Genomic DNA, 22,133 nt, shown 5'->3' on the forward strand with positions numbered 1-22,133 from the left:
GGAGAGAAGCAACCTAGAACTAAGGAGAAATTTCCTGACAGTAAGAACAACTGATAGGTGGAATAGTTTTCCTCCAGAAATTCTGGGTGCTCCATCACTGGGGGGTTTTTAAGAAGAGAATGAATAGCAATTTGTCTGAAATGGTATAGGATTTCCTGCTTGAACAGGGGTTGGACTAGAAGACCTCCGAGGTCCCTTCCAACTCTGTATATTCTGTTGTTCTGTTATAGCACCCATTTTCTGCTATGAAAGCATGCACTTATCAATGTGTTTGCTTAAAGTGGATGAGTCCATTCTGAGTCAATGTTTTGTCAAGGTCCCAAAGAATTCTTCCTTCTTTCCACTGTATTCTCACCCCTGTTCCAAAACGTGCAATAAGATTTTCCAGTTCTGCTTGGCCAAATAGACTGTCAGGCTGAGCTACCAAATGCAGCGTGACTGATCAGTCATAAAATGTTTACGGAAGTGAAATTCTTCAAACACATTTATCAATTGGTGATAGACGGCAGTGAATTTTTTTTAAAAAAAAGGCTTCGTTTTTTTTGTTTACATCCAAGAACGAGGATGTTATCAATGGATCTAAATAAATGCAGCATCTGTGTTTAATAATCCTTAAGAGAATAACAAGAGTTGGAAGGGACCTTGGAGGTCATCTAGTCCAACCCCCTGCTCAGGCAGGAAACCCTATACCATTTCAGGCAAATGGCTGTCCAATCTCTTCTTAAAAACCTCCAGTCTTGGAGCATTCACAGGTTCTGGAGGCAAGTCGTTCCACTGGTTTATTGTTCCCACTGTCAGGAAATTTCTCCTTAGTTCTAGGTTGCTTCTCTCCTCGATGAGTTTCTATCTGTTGCTTCTTGTCCTGCCTTCAGGTGCTTTGGAAAAGAGGTCGGCCCCCGCTCTTCTCTGTGGCAGCCCCTCAAATATTGGAAGACTGCTGTCACGTCACCCCTGGTCCTTCTTTTCATTAAAATGGACATACCCATTTCCTGCGGCCGGCCGTTCTTAGTAAATGTAGAAACACATCTGAACTGTAGCGGGGGGGGGGGGGAGAAACCATAGAAACAAATCAAGACTGTAGAAATAAATCAAGACTCTAGAAACTAATCAGAATGGTAGAAACTAATCAGAACGGTAGAAACAAATCTGAACAGTCATTAGGGATCCGTTTAAAGGGAGGGCAAGCTGTACCCATGGGGGGGGGTTGAACCACCATTGATTAGGGCCAGTGAAAATTAAGTTTGGAGCAGGTTCCTCCGAAATCAACACTTTAGCTCCCGTTACCGGTCCTCAGAGGACAAAGCAAAGCGATGTAATATCGCACAAAACCAGCTCTTATTTGTAAGCCTCAAATAAAGGCCATTTGCATAATTATGCAAAACTAAACGCATATATGTTCCATCAGCATTCAGAGCAGGAGGAGAGAGAGAGAGAGAGAGAGAGAGAGAGAGAGAGAGAGAGAGAGAGAGAGAGAGAGAGAGAGAGAGAGAGAACCTATTAGAAATGAGAAAAGTTGCCTTTTGGTTTTTTCCTTTCCTTTATTGCCAAGACTCAGCATGAAAGCTTGCGTTTGTCGTGTTCTAAACCAAAGATTGTGCTCTCTGTGTGTGCTTGCATTTGTGTGTGTGTGTGTGTGTGTGTGTGTGTGTGTGTGTGTGTGTGAGAGAGAGAGAGAGAGAGAGAGAGAGAGAGAGAGAGAGAGAGAGAAAGATTTGACAGCATCAGCAAGAGTGTGACTCAGCAAGACAACTGGAACAAATTTGCAAACAAACTAATAAAGCTAAGAATTGATGTCCTTTTTGCAGTTGTCCCTTCAAGAGTTATTGTCTCCTCTTATTCCTGGTTTCTCTCTCTCTCTCTCTCTCTCTCTCTCTCTCTCTCTCTCTCTCTCTCTCTCTCTCTCTCTCTCTCTCTCTCTCTCTCTCTCTCCTCTCTCCCTCCCCTCCCTCCCTCCTCCCCCCCCCTCTCTCTCTCTCTCTCTCTCTCTCTCTCCCTTTCCTTCGGATCCTCATGCCAAGTGTAAAATTATCCCTGGCTTCTGATTTTGGTTTCCACACGTCATCCTGGTCTCTAAGCAGTTTTCTTTCATCCTAGGGCTCCAGTACAATTCCATCTCTCTTCCCTCTCAAAAGTGTATGGACAACAGCTGTCAGATCCCCCAAATGTTCTCCGTCCCCATCTTTTATTTTCCCTTTCCACTTCCTTTGATCAAGCTAGAGCATCCTGTGGAGAACAAGGGATCTTCAGATGAATTTTCAAAGAGCAGACGTAGATATAGTAAAAAAAAAAAAACACACACACAAAAAACCGGAAAGGGCCACAAGAATCAGTTAATTCAAACTTGAAGGAAAACCAATGAAACACCCGTCAGACGTGGCTTTCTCGTCTGTTCTTAAAAGCCTCCAGAGATAGAAGATAGAATAGTAGGGTTGGAAGGCACCTTGGGGGGGTGGTCTTCTGTACCCATGAAGGTGAAGACCCACAGCTTCTATAGGTTGACTCTCTGGATGCTGCACAAAACTCAGTGAGAGGAATTTTTCATTATGAAGATGAAATCTAAATAGCCGACACTGCATTTCTGGTCCTACAGAAAAGGGGTCAAGCTCTTCTCCAAAGCCCCTGCGGGCAGGACAAGAAGCAAAGGATGGAAACTCATCAAGGAGAGAAGCAACCTAGAACTAAGGAGAAACTTCCTGACGGTGAGAACAATGAAGCAGTGGAACAGCTTGCCTCCAGATGTTATAGTTGCTCCATCACTGGAGGACTTTAAGAAGAGGTTGGGCAACCACTTGCCTGGAATAGTATAGGGTCTCCTGCCTGAGCAGGGGGTTGGACTAGAAGACCTCCAAGGTCCCTTCCGACTCTGTCATTCCCAACTTCCATAATGATGCATCACCTGGCTTTATTTAGTTTGGCCACCCCCTCGGCGAGCGGGGGAAAAGGTTCCTTCCAACCCTATTATCCTGCATTCTGATTTCCAGGCAAGTGGAAAAGAGACAAAGAAGCCTCCATAACCCATGTGGCCACCGGGTATTTTACAACAAATGTTGAATCTATTGCAGACCTGTGTATCCATACACAGAGGAGTCCATCTCCACGCGCTCAGCGCTGATTGCCTCGGCGGAACAGAGATAGGTCGGAGTAACTGCTAACCTCCCATTATTCTGTCCTTCCAACGTTGAGATCTATACTGTCTATTTTCTCAGGTTCACTTCATCAGGAGGGCTAAATTGCTCAAGGGGTTAGGGTTAATGAAAACACTCGCTCTGCCAAAAGCGCACATCAGCCCACCAGCTCGGATGGAAGCAGGATTATCTTTGGAATCTGTTCATCTGGTCCAATTCCAGAACCCGTTTCTTTTCTGTGTCGTATCTGGCAGGCCGCTGCTACATATTTCAATGAAGGCAAAGCTGAGCCTTCAAAGCTGGCCTTTGGATCTTAGGATCTCCTCCAGCCAATTTATCTGACTGCTGCTGTCTTTAAAGCCCCAGTTCAGCTGCTTGATGGACAGAGATGCCCTGCAACTTTACCTGGGTATCACCAGGCTAACGGTGTACGCACAAGCCACGTAAGATGGAAAGGCTTGAGCAGGTGGAGTGAGTAAATCCGGGCTTCAATCAGATTTAAATCTGGGTTTCTGGATGACGCGTCGGCCTTGATCAAGGGCGCACGTTGGTAAGGTCAGTGGTTCGACGGGGGCCGCCAAGTTCCCATCAAATTGTTGTGGATGTATAACCCAAAATGTTGCGGTCTGACGCATCTGGCAGAATGTCAGGACCTGCCCTTCAACCAGCCATGTTGTGTTTAACATAGTTTATTGAATGAATCAGCAGTTTCTGGGTGCAACAGTATGCTCAGCCATAAATCGTGGTTTATAAGCCATCAAGACTGGGTTCAACCAACATGACGAAACAAAACCAGCCAACCCTCGTCCTCCTCCTCCCCCTCCTCCTCCTCCTCCTCCTTCTCATCATCATCATCCTCTTCCTCCTCCTCCTCCTCCTCATGTCTGCCAAAATGGTTTTTCAACTTTCCAATTAAACCCTAATGCACCAATCAATTTTGTTTGGCTTTTTCAAGGTCATAAACATACAACTGGTTGCTGCCACCGGCTGTAAACTTATGTGTCCCCCAAAATCTAGCTGGTGTCCTGAATTTCGAGATCAGCCAAGGTCTGCCCCTACCTATTTTTAAAGGAGTTTGTGGCTGAAATAGGACTTAAGAGGTATACAGACCGTCTTCAGTTGTTTGGCAGAAGGCCAAAGCCTGGTTTGTAAGCAGCTATTGTGATTGTGATCTATGCAGCCTATGCTTCTAACTTCAGTCCTCATAATTATATGTATAGAATGTATCTCTTCCCACTAAAAAAAAAAGGCTGCTTTGTCCCATTAATAATTCAAACGGTCGGTGGGGCTTCTCAAAACAATGGAACCAGTCCCAGCGTTCCAGATGTTATTAGAAGTCTCCAGCTTCTTTAGAATATTCGCTGGTTGCTAATCTCCCTAATTAATATGGAATTGACGTTCTTTTCTATTTCCTGATTTGCAATAAAGGATCTTTGCTGCCTGCAAATGTTGTATAATTTTTCCTTCTCTCTCTCTCTCTCTCTCTCTCTCTCTCTCTCTCTCTCTCTCTCTCTCTCTCTCTCTCTCTCTCTCTCTCTCTCTCTCTCTCTCTGTTAATTGCTCCCCAGGCTGAAGGAGCGATAAAGGATCTCTCTATAAGTGATCTGATTCTTCGCAGTATCTCACCTTAGAGCCCAAAGCGGTGTTTGGTCAATAAGGGCTCTATTATAATATTTCAAAAGTGAGAGGGGAGGTGCGTGGTTCTACCTATGTCTGCTGAAGCTGTACTTAGCCGGAATTTTAATCAAATTGATATCTGCTTTTTCTCTCGGCGGGCTTTAGCAATAGGAGCCTGGCTGGCGAATCAAAGCAGTGAATTGCCATCCCAACCTGGTTGGTTCTCTCTCAGCTGTTCGGTGGAATTCGGGTGTGTTTCAAGCAATTCGTGTTATGCACCATGAGGAGGCTGTTTTAATTATAGAATAGAATAGAGCTGGAAGGGACCTTGGAGGTCTTCTAGTCCAGCCCCCTGCTCAAGCAGGAGGACCTCTGCCATCTCAGACAGGTGATTGTCTAGCCTCTTCTTAAAAACCTCCAGTGATGGAGCTCCCACGATTTCTGGTGGCAAGCTGTTCCACTGGTTAATTGTCCTCACTGTTAGGAAGTTTCTTCTTAATTCCAGGTTGCTTCTCTCTTTGATCAGTGTCCAACTGTTGTATCTCGTCCTTCCCTCTGGTGCTTTGGAGAATAGCTTGACCTCCTCTTCTTTGTGGCAGCCCCTCAGATATTGGAACACTGCTATCCTGCCACCCCTGGTTGACACCTAGCTGGTGCGGCTCTACTCAGCATAAGGAGCTCTTAGTCAATGGGGAAGCCAGAGTCACTTAACGGCCGCGTTACTAACTTCACAACTGCAATGATTGTGCCAAAAAGGGGGGGGGGGCTTAAAAATGGGGCAAAATTCATTTAACAGCCGTCTTACTTAGCAATGGAAACTCGGGACTCAGCTGTTGTTCAAGGACTATCTCTATAATGGACAGAGCAAGACCTGAAAATGAATGGAGATCACGTCCACGTGGAAAGATTTTCCTGATGAGCACAATCCAGGGGCTAATTTTGTTTTTCTTCCTGGTGCAGGTCAACCTCGTGTTGGAGGAAGGACGATCACTGGGTCTCATGATTCGAGGGGGATCTGAATACGCCCTGGGGATTTACATCACAGGGGTGGACAAGGATTCGGAAGCGGAAAACACCGGCTTGAAAGTAAGTTTAGCTGAGATTCTTGGGTGAGTCCCGGAGGCCCCAGGTGAATTTATACAGTGCATCCTATAAATATGCTGTGCAAACATCTTGGCCGGGCTTTTAGCTGAGGGAAGCTTTGGACAAGCTAGAAAGTTTTGAGAATAAGTCAGCTTTAGAATAGAATAGAATAGAATAGAATAGAAATAGAATAGAATAGAATAGAATAGAATAGAATAGAATAGAATAGAATAGAATAGAATAGAATAGAATAGAATAGAATAGAATAGAATAGAATAGAATAGAATAGAATAGAATAGAATAATGAATAGGATAGGATAGGATAGGATAGGATAGGATAGGATAGGATAGGATAGGATAGGATAGGATAGGATAGGATAGGATAGGATAGGATAGGATAGGATAGGATAGGACAGGACAGGACAGGACAGGACAGAAGAGGATAGGATAAGGAATAGAACAGAACAGAACAGAACAGAACAGAACAGAACAGAACAGAACATAATAGAATAGAATAGAATAGAATAGAATAGAATAGAATAGAATAGAAAAAATGTGGCATGGAATGGAATGGAATGGAATGGAATGGAATGGAGTAGAGTAGAGTGGAGTGGAGTGGATGGAGTGGAATGCAATAGAATAGAATAGAATAGAATAGAATAGAATAGAATAGAATAGAATAGAATAGAATAGAATAGAATAGAATAGAATAGAATAGAATAGAATAGAATAGAATAGAATAGAATAGAATAGAATAGAATAGAACTGGAAGGGGCCTTGGAGGTCTTTTAGTCCAGCCCCCTGCTCAAGCAGGAGCGACCAAAAAAGCTAATACAATCCTGGGTTGTATGAATAGAGGCACAGAATCAAGATCACGCGAAGTATTAGTACCACTTTATAAAACCCCAGTGAGGCCACACCTGGAATACTGCAGCCGATTTTGGTCACCATATCACAAAAAAGATGTTGAGAGTTTGGGGGGGGGGGGGGAAATCAGAGAAGAGCAACTAAGATGATCCAAGGCCTGCAGACTAAAACATACGAAGAACGGCTGCGGGAGTTGGGTTTGGCTAGACTAAAGAGAAGAAGAAACAGAGGAGACATGATAGCAGTATTCGAATATTTGTGGGGCTGCCACAAAGAAGAGGGGGGTCCAGTTATTCTCCAAAGCACCAGAGGGAAGGACGAGAAACAACGGTTGGAAACTGATCAAAGGGAGAAGCAACCTGGAATTAAGGAGAAACTTCCTGACAGTGAGGACAATCAACCAGTGGAACAGAAGTTGCCACCAGAAATCATGGGTGCTCCATCAATGGAGATTTTCAAGAAGAGACTAGACAGTCACCTGTCTGAGACGGTACAGGTTCTCCTGCTTGAGCAGGGGGCTGGACTAGAAGACCTCCAAGGTCCCTTCCAGATTCTATTCTGTTCTGTTCTGTTCTATTTTTCCTTTCCCCTATTTCAAGGTCACTTCCTGCAATTCAGAAGTGTTCTCGACCAATCTTCGCATTTTGTCATTCCAAATGGCTCAGAAGGTGACAAAATGCAGAATCAACCCCCAATGGCGATTTTCTGTTCATTTGTTCATTAGTCTCCCACTGACACTCCCCTCCCCTCCCCTCCTCAGCTGCCCCAAAGGAAATTTCTTTTTCTTTTTTTTCCTATCCTGGATCACAAAATTGCTTCTTTTTGTAAAATGCCAAATGGTTTCAAGCAGGCGACAGAACATTAGGCTCAGGAAAGAGATGTGAAATGATAACTTCGGGCATATAAGCAACATTATTTCCTACAAATAAATGACTTCAGGTCTTCAGCTGATGGTTATCATTCCATCTGTTCCTCTGTCCCCTTACAAGTAGAAGATAATAATAACCCTCCCAGATTTATGTGCCTAGATTTATGTGCCATTCTTCTACCTGCAGCCTGTCAGGCACAAATAACTAGACCCACATGCCTAGAGTTCAAACCAGCTACTTTATTGTTCTCTGCCTGTTATACAGGAATCTTCCGAGACTGTTAGATTTGCTGGGAAAGACTGGCATTCAAGGGCGGTCAGACCTTGCCCTGGCATATTGCATCCAGTTTTGGTCACCACAATATGAAAAGGATGTCGGGGCTCTTGGAAAGAGTGCAGAGAAGAGCAACAAAGATGATTAGGGGGCTGGAGGCAAAAACGTATGAAAGGACAGTTGGAGGAATTGGGCACGTCTAATGAAAGGGACGCAGTGGCTCAGTGGGTTAGGACGCTGAGCTTGTCGATCAGAACGTCGGCAGTTTGGCGGGTCGAATCCCGAGTGCCGCGTAACAGAGTGAGCGCCTGTTACTCGTCCCAGCTTCTGCCAACCTAGCAGTTCGAAAGCACGTAAAAATGCAAGTAGAAAAATAGGGACCACTACAGCGTTCCGTGCGCCTTTGGCATCTAGTCATGCCGGCCACACGACCACGGAGACGTCCTCGGACAAGCGCTGGCTCTTCGGCTTTGAAACGGAGATGAGCCCCGGCCCCTAGAGTTGGAAACGACTAGCACGCATGTGCGGGGGAACCTTTACCTTTACCTAGTTCAATGAAAAGAAGACGTAGGGGATACACGATAGCAGTGTTCCAATAGTTGAGGGGCTGCCACAAAGAAGAGGGGGGGTTTCAACCTATTTCCCGAAGCACCCAAAGGCAGGACAAGAAGCAATGGATGGAAACTAATCAAGGAGAGAAGCAACCTAGAACAAAGGAGAAAGTTTCCTAATGGGGAGAACAGTTAACCAGTGAAATGGTTTGCCTTTAAAAGTTGTGGGTGCCCCATCACCGGAGACCTTTAAGGAGAAACTGGGGAGCCACTTGTCTGAAACGGCACAGGATCTCCTACTTATAATCATAATCATAATAGTAAAGTTAGAAGGGACCTTGGAGGTCATCTAGTCCAACCCCCTGCTCAGGCAGGAAACCCTAGACCATTTCAGACAAATGGCTATCCAGTCTCTTCCTAAAAACTTCCAGTGTTGGAGCATTCACAGCTTCTGGAGGCAGGCTGTTCCACTAGTTCTTGTGCTTACATAATGAGTCCGTGCTAATTCCCTGTTTGACCCTTTCTCCAGACTGAAATGGCTGCTGTCGAACATAACCTGAAGTGTCTCTAATTGTACATATCTCCTGCTCCTCCCAGCTGCATTATCTCCTGACTAACAAAGCTGTCTTTAAAAAAAAACAGAATAAACCTCCTCTTCTCCATTCATTGTTCTTGTTAGTTTTCACCAGAATTGTAATGTATTGGGCCTCTTTACTTGAACTGTTTGCACGTGTCTTTGAAGGCTGCTTGAGATTGCCTAATTAGGCTGTCTGTGTAACGGTCGCTGGCTGCCCAGACATGCAGTCTCCCGGACGATCATTGGTTGGCTCTGGGGCGGGAATAGGTTCCTTCAAACCTATTGGCCGCCGCCTAGTGGCCAAGCTACGTAGAAGCCTCTGTTCTCAGTTCCTGTTCTGCAATAAAGCAATGCTCCTGTTTGAACTCTATCTCCTACTTGCAAGAAATACAGTACACAACAAGAATGCCCTGGGCTGCTAAAATGTGGAGAAGAACCAGGAATAAGGATTGGGAAAAGATGGTGGTGCCTGTTAGGGACACTCATCCATCTTGGGATCTCCCAGTTTTTCTAGGAAAGACTGGGAACTTGACATTCTAATTTTGCTACGGGGAGATCATTCTCAACGTTGCATCCACCCGTTTGCTGAGAATCGAATTAACCACTGGATTGCACATAGTAGCTGCTCGCTTTGACTGTCCTTCTCCAGGAGCAGAAACCAGCTCCCTTCTTTGCCAATTTCCACAAAGGCTGCCTTAGCAGAGAGACTTGATAGATTGCTTGTCATCTGATCACGGGAGAATATCTCTCTTTCTCTGGGATGGAAGTAAATATCATAGGAACGTAAATCTTGCAGCCGGATTGGCCTTGAATAATTCATCGTGACCTAGCTTTTCATGTGCTGGCTGTCACACCGGAGGCAAACACCGCACACTGGTGCCATTTGACCAGCATCTCTGTAGCCTTCCCATAACCCCTTGTTCTTTCTCTTCCTTGTCTCCGTAGCAGAGCACCCCGATTCCCAAGGAAGAGCAATGCAATGGTTAGGAAAGTGTGAATTAAGACCACCTGGTTCCTTTTCCAGGTATCTCCCTTACTGCTCTTAGAAGCCACCCGTGCATGAAAATAGAACGCTCCGTAGAGACTCACGATGGCCATAAAATTTTTAATAGGATTCACTTTCCCCCTGGCTCTTGCCGAGTTCACCTTGTTTGAGAGATGGCAGGGAGCTCTGGAAAAAAATTGCCGGTTGATGAGAGGAAGAAGTTCCAAAGGCTATTTCCAGCCCTTGGCCTTGTCAATAGTGACCGTTAGTTGATTTCAACCAGGAAAGAGAAAGAAGAGAGATTGGGGTCAGAGCTGATCAATGTTCTCCATCGCAGTTAATAAACTGGCCCTGCAGCTGTTAGACAACAGAGAGAAAACGACTTTTAACCAGGTCAATTCCAAATCCAGGGTTTGAGTTTCAACCAAAGGTCAAGCTTTGTTAGCTTTAATTTTTTTTAGATCTCTCTCTCTCTCTCTCTCTCTCTCTCTCTCTCTCTCTCTCTCTCTCTCTCTCTGTGTGTGTGTGTGTGTGTGTGTGTGTGTGTGTGTGTGTGTGTGTGAGAGAGAGAGAGAGAGAGAGAGAGAGAGAGAGAGAGAGAGAGAGAGAGAGAGAGAGAGTGATTTAGTGGGAGCATTTTGTTGCTTTGCAGTTTGGAAAGGGAGGCTAAATCAGTCACTGTCAATAAAAGAGAATATTTGTAGCTCAGAGTTGCAAGGAGGGGATCCTGGGTGCTCTCTGAGCTTGGTGGTTTTCTTGCAGATGTTTCATGACCCAACTAGGTAACATCATCAATCTAGAAGGGAGTGGGGTTTGTGGAGAGGAGGAGGAGGAGGACTGTGGGGTCCTTGGTGCTCTCTGAGCTTGGTGGTTTTCTTGCAAATGTTTCGTGACCCAACTAGGTAACATCATCAATCTAGAAGGGAGTGGGGTTTGTGGAGAGGAGGAGGAGGAGGACTGTGGGGTCCTTGGTGCTCTCTGAGCTTGGTGGTTTTCTTGCAGATGTTTCGTGACCCAACTAAGTAACATCATCAATCCAGAAGGGAGTGGAGTTTGTTCTTATTCTTCTTATTAACCCCTCTCCCTTCTAGCACCAATGCTGTTACTTAGCTTGGGTCATGAAACATCTGCAAGAAAACAAACAAGCTCAAAGAGCCACAAAGACCCCATCAGTCACTGTGTCTGCTTGAAGACTGTCTCTCCATGATACCTCCATGTAGGTAGCTGCCAACCATGGATCATAGTCAGTATGGCCGTTGATGTTCAACAGAGCTAAAAGATGCCAAGTTGAAAAGAACTGCTGTTGTTATTACCTCCTTGAGGAATAAATGAAAATAGCTTTGATGGATTCATTTTCCAAGGCTTCCATCTTTCGTTGGGAGAACGTCTCTGGAGATTCTCAACCATCCAGGTCATGGTTGTCCCAAAGGTGCTTTTCCAAAAAGGCAACTGGACTTTCTTGGGTTCCCCTGCCCCCCCCCCCCGCTTGAAAACATTTCGCTTCTCATCCGAGAAGCTTCAAAACACCTTTGGGAGTTTCTTCCTTCCTTTCTCCACAGGTTGGGGACCAGATTCTGGAGGTGAACGGACGAAGCTTCCTCAGCATTTCCCACGACGAGGCTGTGAAACTCCTGAAATCTTCTCGTCATCTCATCATGACCGTCAAAGATGTGGGAAAGTTACCTCACGCCCGGGCCACTGTGGATGAGACGAGGTGGATCGCCAGCTCCCAAATTGGAGAGACAATGGTCAATTCTGTAGGGTTGGTATATCCCCAGACAGAGAGAGCCTTTGCTGGAGTGGGTTTGTTCTAAGCACACACGCTGTCTGTTGGGTTTGACCACCGTGGGCTCTCTCCTAAGAATGCTAAGCTCCATAATAGAGCAGACCAGTGTTTCTCAAACCCAGGAACTTGACGTTGTGTGGACTTCAACTCCCAGAATTCTGGGAGTTGAAGTCCTCACATCTTCAAGTTCCCAAGGTTGAGAAATTCTGGAGTAGAAAACTTCCTGATAACTAAGGAAGGCCAGTCTTTGGCCAAAGGATTAAGGATTCAGAATTATCTATCTATCTATCTATCTATCTATCTATCTATCTATCTATCTATCTATCTATCTATCTATCTATCATCTATCTATCTATCTATCTATCTATCTATCTATCTATCTATCTATCTATCTATCTATATATCTATCCTTTCTTATCTCTATCTATCTATCTATCTATCTATCCTTTCTTATCTCTATCTATCTATCTATCTATCATCTATCTATCTATCTATCTATCTATCTATCTATCTATCTATCTATCTATCTATCCTTTCTTATCTCTATCTATCTATCTATCTATCTATCTATCTATCTATCTATCTATCTATCTATCTATCTATCTATCTATCTATCTATCTATCTATCTATCTATCATCTATCTGGCTGTCTAATAAAATTTATTGGCTGCTCATCTTATCACAAGGTTACCCTGGGCGGCTTTGAGGTGGTACAGCTTGTCCAGGGAAAGGATTTAGGCCTTTTTGTTCTTTTTAAACAACCCATGAATATTTCAGGACTTACCGTCCGTGACACCTTTATTGATTTCCTACTTCAAAAGGGAGGAAACCGTTCTGTCAATATTCAAGTTCAAAGGGGCTGCATGACCAGTTTTTAAAGCACTGCTTGCAAACCTCAGTGGATTTCTACAGCATGCTAAGACAAACCAGTGCAAGTCACAAGAAGGAAGCAAATTTGGAATAATAATAATAACAACAACAACAACAACAACTAGTCGAATCCAATCTAGTGGAAATAGCCTAGAAAATCTGCTTCTATATTTTGCATGTCTAATCTTCTGTGGTATCAGATTTCATGATGAGAGAAAGAGAACATAAAATTGGAGAAACCGGAAGGAGAATTAAATAATCGTGGACAGTGGCAGCAGCCCTCCCCAAACCATAAGTATTGGGAGATGCCAATCACTCTTTTTCCTTTCTCCCTATGAATAGAAATTCATCAGTTCAGATCATAATGGACCAGGGTATGGTAATTGTGACCACCGATTCTCTGATAACAGAATAACAGAGTTGGAAGGGACCTTGGAGGTCTTCTAGTCCAACCCCCTGCACAAGCAGGAGGCCCTATACCATTTCAGACAAGTGGCGGTCCGATCTCCTGTTAAAAACCTCCAGTGTTGGAGCACCCACAACTTCTGGAGGCAAGTCGTTCCACTGATCAATTGTTTTCACTGTTTGAAAATTTCTCCTTAGTTTTAGCTTGCTTCTCTCCTTTGTTTAGTTGATTGATTGATGTTGCCTGGGAATGAAATATCTGCAAGAAAGCCGCCATGCTCAGAAAATACTGAGGACTCCATAATTGCGATCCCCATGAACCCAAAAATTAGAATATTGGTCCGGTGTTAAACAGGACAGCTTTGAATCCTTTAGAAGGAAAGCATTTCCTCTTAGGTAAGCAATAACCTTACATAAATTTATAGTGGGTCCACGTGTGGTGGACTGGCACATCTGCAAAAGGGACAACCAAATAAATAAGGTGTTTGGCATCTTCCTGTCCATATCTATGAAGTTCTTGAATAAATCTGAGATACAGAAAGCTAAACTAGATGTGACCTTGATGTTCTGATGTACTTCTGATGTTCTTGATGCACATCTGATCTTCAACGTTGGTCAACCTTCAACATTCATCCTTTTGTCTGAAATGGTATAGGGTCTCCTACTTGAGCAGGGGGTCGGACTAGAAGACCTCCAAGGACCCTTCCAACTCTGTTATTGTCTAACATCACCAACTGGCTAGGATTTCCGTCTATCTTCACTTCCAACTTTCCTTTTGGTGGTGACACCCGTCTTTCCTTGCAGGGCCTCTGGAGATCCCGTGGGGGAGATGACACCAAAGGTAAGATGGACATTTTGAAGCTAGTGTCCTATTCTGTTATAGCAGTCCAACATTTCCGTTGCTAAGTCAGACATTTGTCCAGCGATTTTTGCCCCATTTAACATTTTGCTCCTCCTCCTTCCCTGCAAACCCCACTCCCTTCTAGCACTGATGATACTACCTAGTTGGGTCATGAAAAGTCTGCAAGAAAACCACCAAGCTCAGAGAGCACCAAGGACTCCACAGTTCTCCTCCTCCTCCTTCTCCTCCTCCTCCTCCTCCTCCTCCTCCTCTTCCTCCTCCTCCTCCTCCTCCTCCCTTGCAAACTCCACTCCCTTCTAGCACTGATGATGTTCCCTAGTTTGGGTCATGAACAGCCATAAGTCAAGGACTACCTTGTACTGGGAGTTCCTGCCTGTGTCCACAGGCAGAGGTTATCCTAACCCTGGGAATGTTAAGGACCAGATTTGGAATTTTATTTTATTTCATTTTATTTTTGCTTGCAAAAGAGTCCCTGCAGCTACTGATCCATTGTTATTAACCCCGGCGTCTTATGAATTCTCCAAGTGAGAATAGGAAAAAAGGAGAAAACAGCTTTCTTTCGAGGCATGCCTTCCATTCAGCTAAGCCTAGGTCTAATTCGGTTGGCATGGCAGCATGGCATGGAAACATCTCTCCCCCACACACACCCAGTTCCTACCTGGCAATGAAATATCTCCTCCAGAAAAGCAGGAAGGATTCACCTCTGAAGCCGCGGCCCTTCAAGTCTGCCAATCAGTAGACATTCCTTAATTGCTTTTTGTTTGTTTGTTTCGTTTTGTTTCTCATTCTTCGTGCCTCAACTAGACCCAGTCTGCTGTTTCTCCCAAAGCCCATCTCTTTTCCAGCACAAGCTTAAAAGTGGAACGGTTTGAGAAGGGCCCTGTTGCTTTCCTTGCGTCCCTAACAATTATGATCCCTAAGGAGGCTAAATTTCCCCTTTAGCCACGATGGTGTAAGCTAAGTTGTTCTGTGTTTCTGCTTCTCCTCCTCCCGGACTGCTAGCAAGGGGATAGAACCTCGTTGAGACTGTCCTGGATCAGAAGCACCTTTGCGCCTCGGAGGACTTTGCAAAGTTTCCACTTCTCAAGCAGCGTGCCCAGTTCTCTTCCGCTTTTTCAAATGGACATCTGCTGAACGGCAGAGGTGGCTTTCTGCAGATCCAGAGATTTATGAGGATCTTCCTGTGGTGCCCCCTTGGAGCTCGTTAGCCTTCCTTTCCTGCAAAGCAAAAGTTGCATGATAAGCAGTTGGCAGCTACGGTCTTCGGAAAGGCAGCAGGGGAGCAGTAAAACATGATAACAGCTATGGGATTGATATTCTACTCTAATTCTGTTCTTGTCTAATTCTATTCTAATTCTAATTTCTATTCTATTCCATTCCATTCCATATTTTCTATTCCATTCTATTCCATATTTTCTATTCTATTCTATTCTATTCTATTCTATTCTATTCTATTCTATTCTATTCTATTCTATTCTATTCTATTCTATTCTATTCTATTCTATTCTATTCTATTCCTCTATTCTAAAATTCTATTCTATTCTATTATTATTCTATTCTATTCTATTCATCATTATTCTATTCTATTCTATTCTATTCTATTCTATTCTATTCTATTCTATTCTATTCTATTCTATTCTATTCTATTCTATTCTATTCTATTCTATTCTATTCTATTCCATTCCATTCCATTCCATTCCATTCCATTCCATTCCATTCCATTCCATTCTATTCTATTCTATTCTACTCTACCCTACCCTACCCTACCCTACCCTACTTCTGTTCTGTTCTGTTCTATTCCATTCCATTCCATTCCATTCCATTCCATATTCTATTCTTTCTGTTCTGTTCTGTTCTGTTCTGTTCTGTTCTGTTCTATTCTATTCTTTCTCAATCTTCTATTCTATTTTATTCTATTCTTTCTCAGTATTCTATTCTATTCTATTCTATTCTATTCTATTCTATTCTATTCTATTCTATTCTATTCTATTCTATTCTATTCTATTCTATTCTATTCTATTCTATTCTATTCTATTCCTTATTTTCTATTCTGTTCTGTTCTGTTCTATTCTATTCTATTCTATTCTATTCTATTCTATTCTATTCTATTCCTTATTTTCTATTCTATTCTATTCTATTCTATTCCATATTCTGTTCTGTTCTGTTCTGTTCTGTTCTATTCTATTCCATTCCATTCTATTCCATTCCATTCCATTCCTACAATAGCATGGTAGACATAGCTTATCTAAAGACATAAACAAATTAGTTGCAATTACAGTGTTATGAACAAACCCCATTCTGAATATCCCGAAAGCAAATTATTATTCGGTACTCAAGCAGATGCAAGGTTGAGGTTCCTTCCCCCTAAGTGTCCTTCAGGGTTTCGAGGGCTCTCTACACCTAGGGATAAGAGAGCAAGCAATTTTGGGAACAAGGCCTCAAGAGGCAAACAGCAGAAATTCATGTCCTAATTCAGAACCAATTTGTGCTTTTACCCTCGGTGGTATGTGCAGTGAGACTCTTCAGAGGACAGTTGATCCCAAAGGTCAGCCTGTTCTCCACGTTGAAGCATTGGGGGCCTGAGTGAGTAGGACTGTGGCACCAGATGGGAAGAGCTAAGCTTATGCAGCTCAGCAGGGTCACAGCTGAGAAAAAGGAGAGGTTGATCTCCTGGGGGCATGAAGTGGCTTTTTTACTGTGGTCCCATGGAGCAGCATTTTACTGCTTCCTTCCCACAGAGTTTCAAAGGAGCCTGGAGAAATCCATGGGGAACAGGTCTGTGAATAGTTAGCCTCGGAGATTCCCCGTTATCGTTATCCCTTTTAATGCTAGTTGCAGAGGGAGGAGGAGGAGGAGGAGGAGGAAAAAGGAGGGTGAAGAGGGAGAAGAAGGAGGAGAAGGAGAAGGAAGAAGAGGAGGAGGAAGAGGAGGAGGAGGAGGAGGAGAAATGAGGAAGAATGGAGATGGAGATGGAGAAGGAGGAGGAAGAGAAGGAGAATGGAAGAAGAATAGAGGAGGAGGAAGAAAGGGAGGAGGAAGGAGAAGGAGGAGGAGGAGGAGGAAGAAGAGGAGGAGGAGGAGGAAGAGGAGGAGGAGGAAGAATGGAGATGGAGGAGGAGGAGGAGAATGGAAGAAGAATAGAGGAGGAGGAGGAGGAGGAGGAGGAAAATGAAGAATAGAGGAGGAGGAGGAGGAGGAGGAGGAGTCTAGTTCTACTTACAAGCATCCCAGGGCACTCACGTGGTCCCTTTGGAAACCAAATGTTAAGTGAAGGTGACCATTGACAGACCCAGCAAGCTATTCCTATGTTCTCATGGCCAACCAACCGCCATCGGAACCTTCTAGAGGCCTCCTAGGAGCCAAAGTTCTTCCCAAAGCCCGCGGGAGACAGGAGCATTATTCACTTCAGTCCCCCGACTACTCCGCAAGCTGAGAGGCTGCACACGGGCAAAAAGCTGCCACCTCCGCAGAGCAATCAGCCTGATTTTTTAAAATAAGGGCTACCCTCCAATCAATGCTTTCCAGCATAATGGGCTTCTCTCGGCAGGCTACCGCTCCTTCTGTTCCCGTGCAATTCAGGGTTATCCACCACCCCATCCTTTTTTTAAAAAAAATCCAGGTTCCTCCATGCATGAGAAATTGCTAGAAAGGAAGAATGCCAAGGTTTCAAGGTTAAGCTGAGCGTGTGCCCATCAGCATTCATAAGCCTTAGCAGGTAATGAGATGCTTGAGCATTTGGAATGCAGCTGAAATGCAAGGCAGGAAAAAAATAATAAGCTGGTATTACCCTGAATACATATTTCACCTCCAGATGTTATTTAAGCACATCCCCAATAGCCCTAGATAGCTTGGCCTGGGAGGAGAGGCATTGGCCAGTCAGCAACACCTGGAAAACCCCTGCATTTCCGCTCCCTCTTTCTATTGGCTGACACCCAATTTGGAATTTCGATTTAAATCTTACATTCTTACATTCAACTTTTGACCGACAATGCGTGGAATCCTTTCCATTTGCTAGCCCTCTTGCTTTTCTGTAGAGGGTCAGCCTATTTGGGCAACCTTGTGAGATGGAAAGTTGTATCGGTGCGTGCGTGGACACACAGAGACACCTTAAAGCACAATCATCACTGCTAGAAACTTGACTTTTGTATAACACCGTGTGTCAGGCGCAAAGAATCAGGACCGTTTGTAAGGTTGCAGCATAGAAGATTTATTCAAACCTATAAACAAGAATATGGGTGCCAGATAAGAGTCAACGGACTTTAGGAAGGTTTGGACATGCTTGTGGGAATGCAACGATTCTAAACTGATGACGTGCTTAACTCCGCCCTCCCAGCTCTGCCTGCTCTTCTCTTACACACAGAGTACTAAACCTGCTACTTACCGTAGAAGAGCCCAAGGCACTTAGATATTTTGCCTACAGCAGATTTCAAGTGGAATCCATAACCTCTCTAATTAAAAGGCAACAATTATCAAGAGACCTACTTAAAAAAACAAATTCTAGATGAATAAGGATGTGCGTTGCCCAAGCAGTGTTTAAGAAAACCACTCGCACGCATGCGCAATAAAACAAGAAGCTGATATTTTAGTCTAAAGAAGTCTCTTCTGTTTAATGCCTACAATAATGTTATTCCTGCAATATATTGCTTTGGTGAATGCCATTCTCAAAATATGAGCACTTATAAATCCCTTAAATTTATCATATTCCTCCTGTTATAATTGTGTGCTTCATCATCTATTAGCCAGCCTCCTTTCTCTGCCAGGATTTATTAGGGGGACCGCTTGCACAGTGTTCATTAATTAATAGGCTACGGTTTGTGCAATCCTAATTAATTTTCTCCAAAGCTGCTCTGTGTTCCTCTTCTCCTAGACATCTTTTTATAAAGGCCTTGCGGGATCTCAAGTAACATTGAATAGCCTGGTGAACCAAAACCGTGTGATGCTGGAGGAACATGCGCGCCACCTCCTGAATGAACCCGAGAGGACCACCATGGCTTACTACTTGGATGAATATAAGGAGAACAACATCTCGGTGGATTCCCTCGTCCTGGCTCTCTTTGAACTGCTCAACACCCATGCCAAGGTTAGTGTGGTGGAATGGAGTCTGGATTCCCAGGAGGGAGGGAGGGGCTGCTTCCAAGAGGACAAAGAGGCAGTGGAGCTTGGAATGCCTGGCACTGTAGGAGATGACCAGGCTGAGCCCGAGGAAGGGGTCCAATGCACCATGAGTCCCTGCACGCCCACAAGCAATTTGAGTCCAGCCCGCCTTGAGTGCTTCTTAACTCCCACACATTTCCCTTAACCGTTAGTAGCTCAGATTCTTGTAGAAAGCTTAAATCTTTACTCTACTCATCTGAACTGCCTGAATCTCCTGATTTCCCCAGCGCTTGCTACAAAGGCAGGAAAAGGGCTATGACAGTCCCTCCCTAGCAGTTCGCAAAGTGCATCTATAGTTATGCAGTTGGTCGCTTCAGTCTGGCAAGATTCCGTCTGTAGACGAACAGCAGTAAAGAAACTGCCAAGAATTATCTTCCTGTGTCGCTCTTGGTTCTTAGTCTGGCAAGATTCTGTCTGTAGGCGAACAGCCATAAGGAAACCGCTAAGCAGCAATAGCAATAGCAGTTAGACTTATATACCATTTCATAAGGCTTTGCATCCCTCTCTAAGTGGTTTACAGCAGTGGCCACCAAGCTTCTGGGCACCGGGGATCGGTTACATGGAGAAAGGTTTTTCTGTGGACCTCAGAGGGTGTGGTTTTGCATGCTGCCTGCACAGGATGGGGCTTCGCTTGTTTGCATGGCCCAGTTGCTGGCATGCTGTGGACCGGTGCCGGTCCAGGGACCACAGAAATTGGGGACCCCTGGTTTACAGAGTTAGCATAGCACTGATGATGTTACCCAGTGTGGGTAATGAAACGTCTGCAAGAAAACCACCAAGCTCAAACAGCACCGAGGACCCTACAGTTCTCCTCCTCCTCCTCCTCTTCCTCCTCCTCCTCCTTCTCCTCCCACCCCCAAACCTCACTCCCTTCTAGCACTGATGATATTCCCTAGTTGGGTATTGAAACATCTGCAAGAAAACAACTAAGTTCAGAGAGCACTGAGGACCCTACAGTTCTCCTCCTCCTCCTCCTCCTCCTCCTCCTCCTCCTCCTCCTCCTCTCAGCAACCCCCCTCCCTTCTAGCACTGATGATGTTACCCAGTGTGGGTACTGAAACGTCTGCAGAGAGCAGCAAGGACTCCTCGCTTCAGGGATGGAGACATCGGGACATACACATGTTATCCTTGTCGCAGATTCAGTTTCAACACCCCGTTTTCCATCTTGTTTCTGCAGTTCTCCCTCCTGTCGGAGGTCCGAGGGGTCATATCTCCCCAAGACCTGGACCGTTTTGATGACCTGGTCCTTAAGAGGGAAATAGAATTCATGAAGGCCCGGCAGCCCTCGGGGACCGAAACAGACAGTTACTCTACAACGTCCTACAGCGATTCTGCTTCCTGTACCGAAAGCCATTTCACGTCCACCACAGCTAGTTCAGCTCGGGTAGGTACGCTTGACGCAGGCTCGGCTCTCAAATATTGGCACACGATGTCCCTATTCCCCTTATGCAGGCAGTCCTCGACTTACGACAGTTCATTTAATGACCATTCAATGTTACGAAGGCACTGAAAAAAAAGGTGACTTACTTTTCACACCGTTGCAGCGTCCCCACGCTCACGTGATTAAAATTCAGACCCTCGGCGACCGGTTCATACTTATGACGGTCGCAGCATCCCTGGGTGGTGTCACCTGATCCCCTTTGGTGACCTTCTGACAAGCAAAGTCCATGGGGGATGCCAGTCCACTTAACAAACGGGTGACTACGTTATCCACTGCGGTGATTCGCTTAGCAGCTGTGGCAAGAAAAGCCATAAAATGGGGCGAAACTCACTTAACCAATGTCTCGCTTAGTAACATAAATTTTGGGGTCACTTGTGGCTGTACAGCAAGGACTACCTGCATTTATGGTGTGGACACAGAAATATGGAAGATAGACAGACAGACACTTAGATAGATAGACAGATAATAGATGATAGGTAGATAGACAGACAGACAGATAGACAGATGATAGATAGATAGATAGATAGATAGATAGATAGATAGATAGATAGATAGATAGATAGATGATAGATAGATAGATAGATAGATAGATAGATAGATAGATAGATAGATAGATAGATATAACAGATGGATGGATGGATGGATGGATGGATGGATAGATAGATAGATAGATAGATAGATAGATAGATAGATAGATAGATAGACAGACAGACAGACAGATAGATGAAGACAGATATAGAGATAGATAGACAGACACTTAGATAGACAGATAATAGATGATGAGTAGATAGAGAGAGAGAGATAAGCAGATGATAGATAGATAGATAGATAGATAGATGATAGATAGATGATAGATAGATAGACATAGACAGATAGACAGATATAGAGATAAACAGACAGACACTTAGACAGATAATAGATAATAGATGATGAGTAGAGAGAGAGAGATAAGCAGATGATAGATAGATAGATAGATAGATAGATAGATAGATAGATAGATAGATAGATAGATAGATAGATAGATAGATAGATAGAGATAACAGATGGATGGATAGATAGATAGATAGATGATAGATAGATAGATAGATAGATAGATAGATAGATAGATAGATAGATAGATAGACATAGACAGATAGACAGATATAGAGATAAACAGACAGACACTTAGACAGATAATAGATAATAGATGATGAGTAGAGAGAGAGAGATAAGCAGATGATAGATAGATAGATAGATAGATAGATAGAGATAACAGATGGATGGATAGATAGATAGATAGATGATAGATAGATAGATAGATAGATAGATAGATAGATAGATGATAGATAGATAGACAGATAGATAGACAGATAGACAGATATAGAGATAAACAGACAGACACTTAGACAGATAATAGATAATAGATGATGAGTAGAGAGAGAGAGATAAGCAGATGATAGATAGATAGATAGATAGATAGATAGATAGATAGATAGATAGATAGATACAGATATATATAGAGATGATGGAGAGAGAGAGATATAGAGATAGACAGACAGACAGACAGATAGATATAGAGAAAGATAATAAGGTCAGTTGGTTATTTTCTTGCAGACCTTTCATTACCCACCTAGGGAACATCATCAGTTTGAGGAAGGGTGAGGTTTCCTGCCTGTATATATCCTTACT

At 43.9% G+C, this 22,133-nt stretch overlaps 1 protein-coding gene across 1 annotated transcript in view; it reads left to right on the forward strand.

Moving 5' to 3' along the window:
- Window positions 1-22,133, forward strand: part of WHRN (whirlin) — a gene marked incomplete at its 5' end in the record, with an annotated part of 60,702 nt that overhangs the window by 25,397 nt on the left and 13,172 nt on the right. Inside the window, 4 exons of the mRNA XM_081339804.1 lie at window positions 5,703-5,828; window positions 11,507-11,746; window positions 18,738-18,950; window positions 20,202-20,408. Coding sequence (XP_081195930.1) covers window positions 5,703-5,828; window positions 11,507-11,746; window positions 18,738-18,950; window positions 20,202-20,408 — 786 coding nt within the window. The remainder of the gene's footprint in view (window positions 1-5,702; window positions 5,829-11,506; window positions 11,747-18,737; window positions 18,951-20,201; window positions 20,409-22,133) is intronic.

This window comes from Vipera berus (genome assembly GCF_964194415.1).
Source record: "Vipera berus genome assembly, chromosome: 15".
In the NCBI taxonomy this organism is placed as follows: Eukaryota; Metazoa; Chordata; class Lepidosauria; order Squamata; family Viperidae; genus Vipera; species Vipera berus.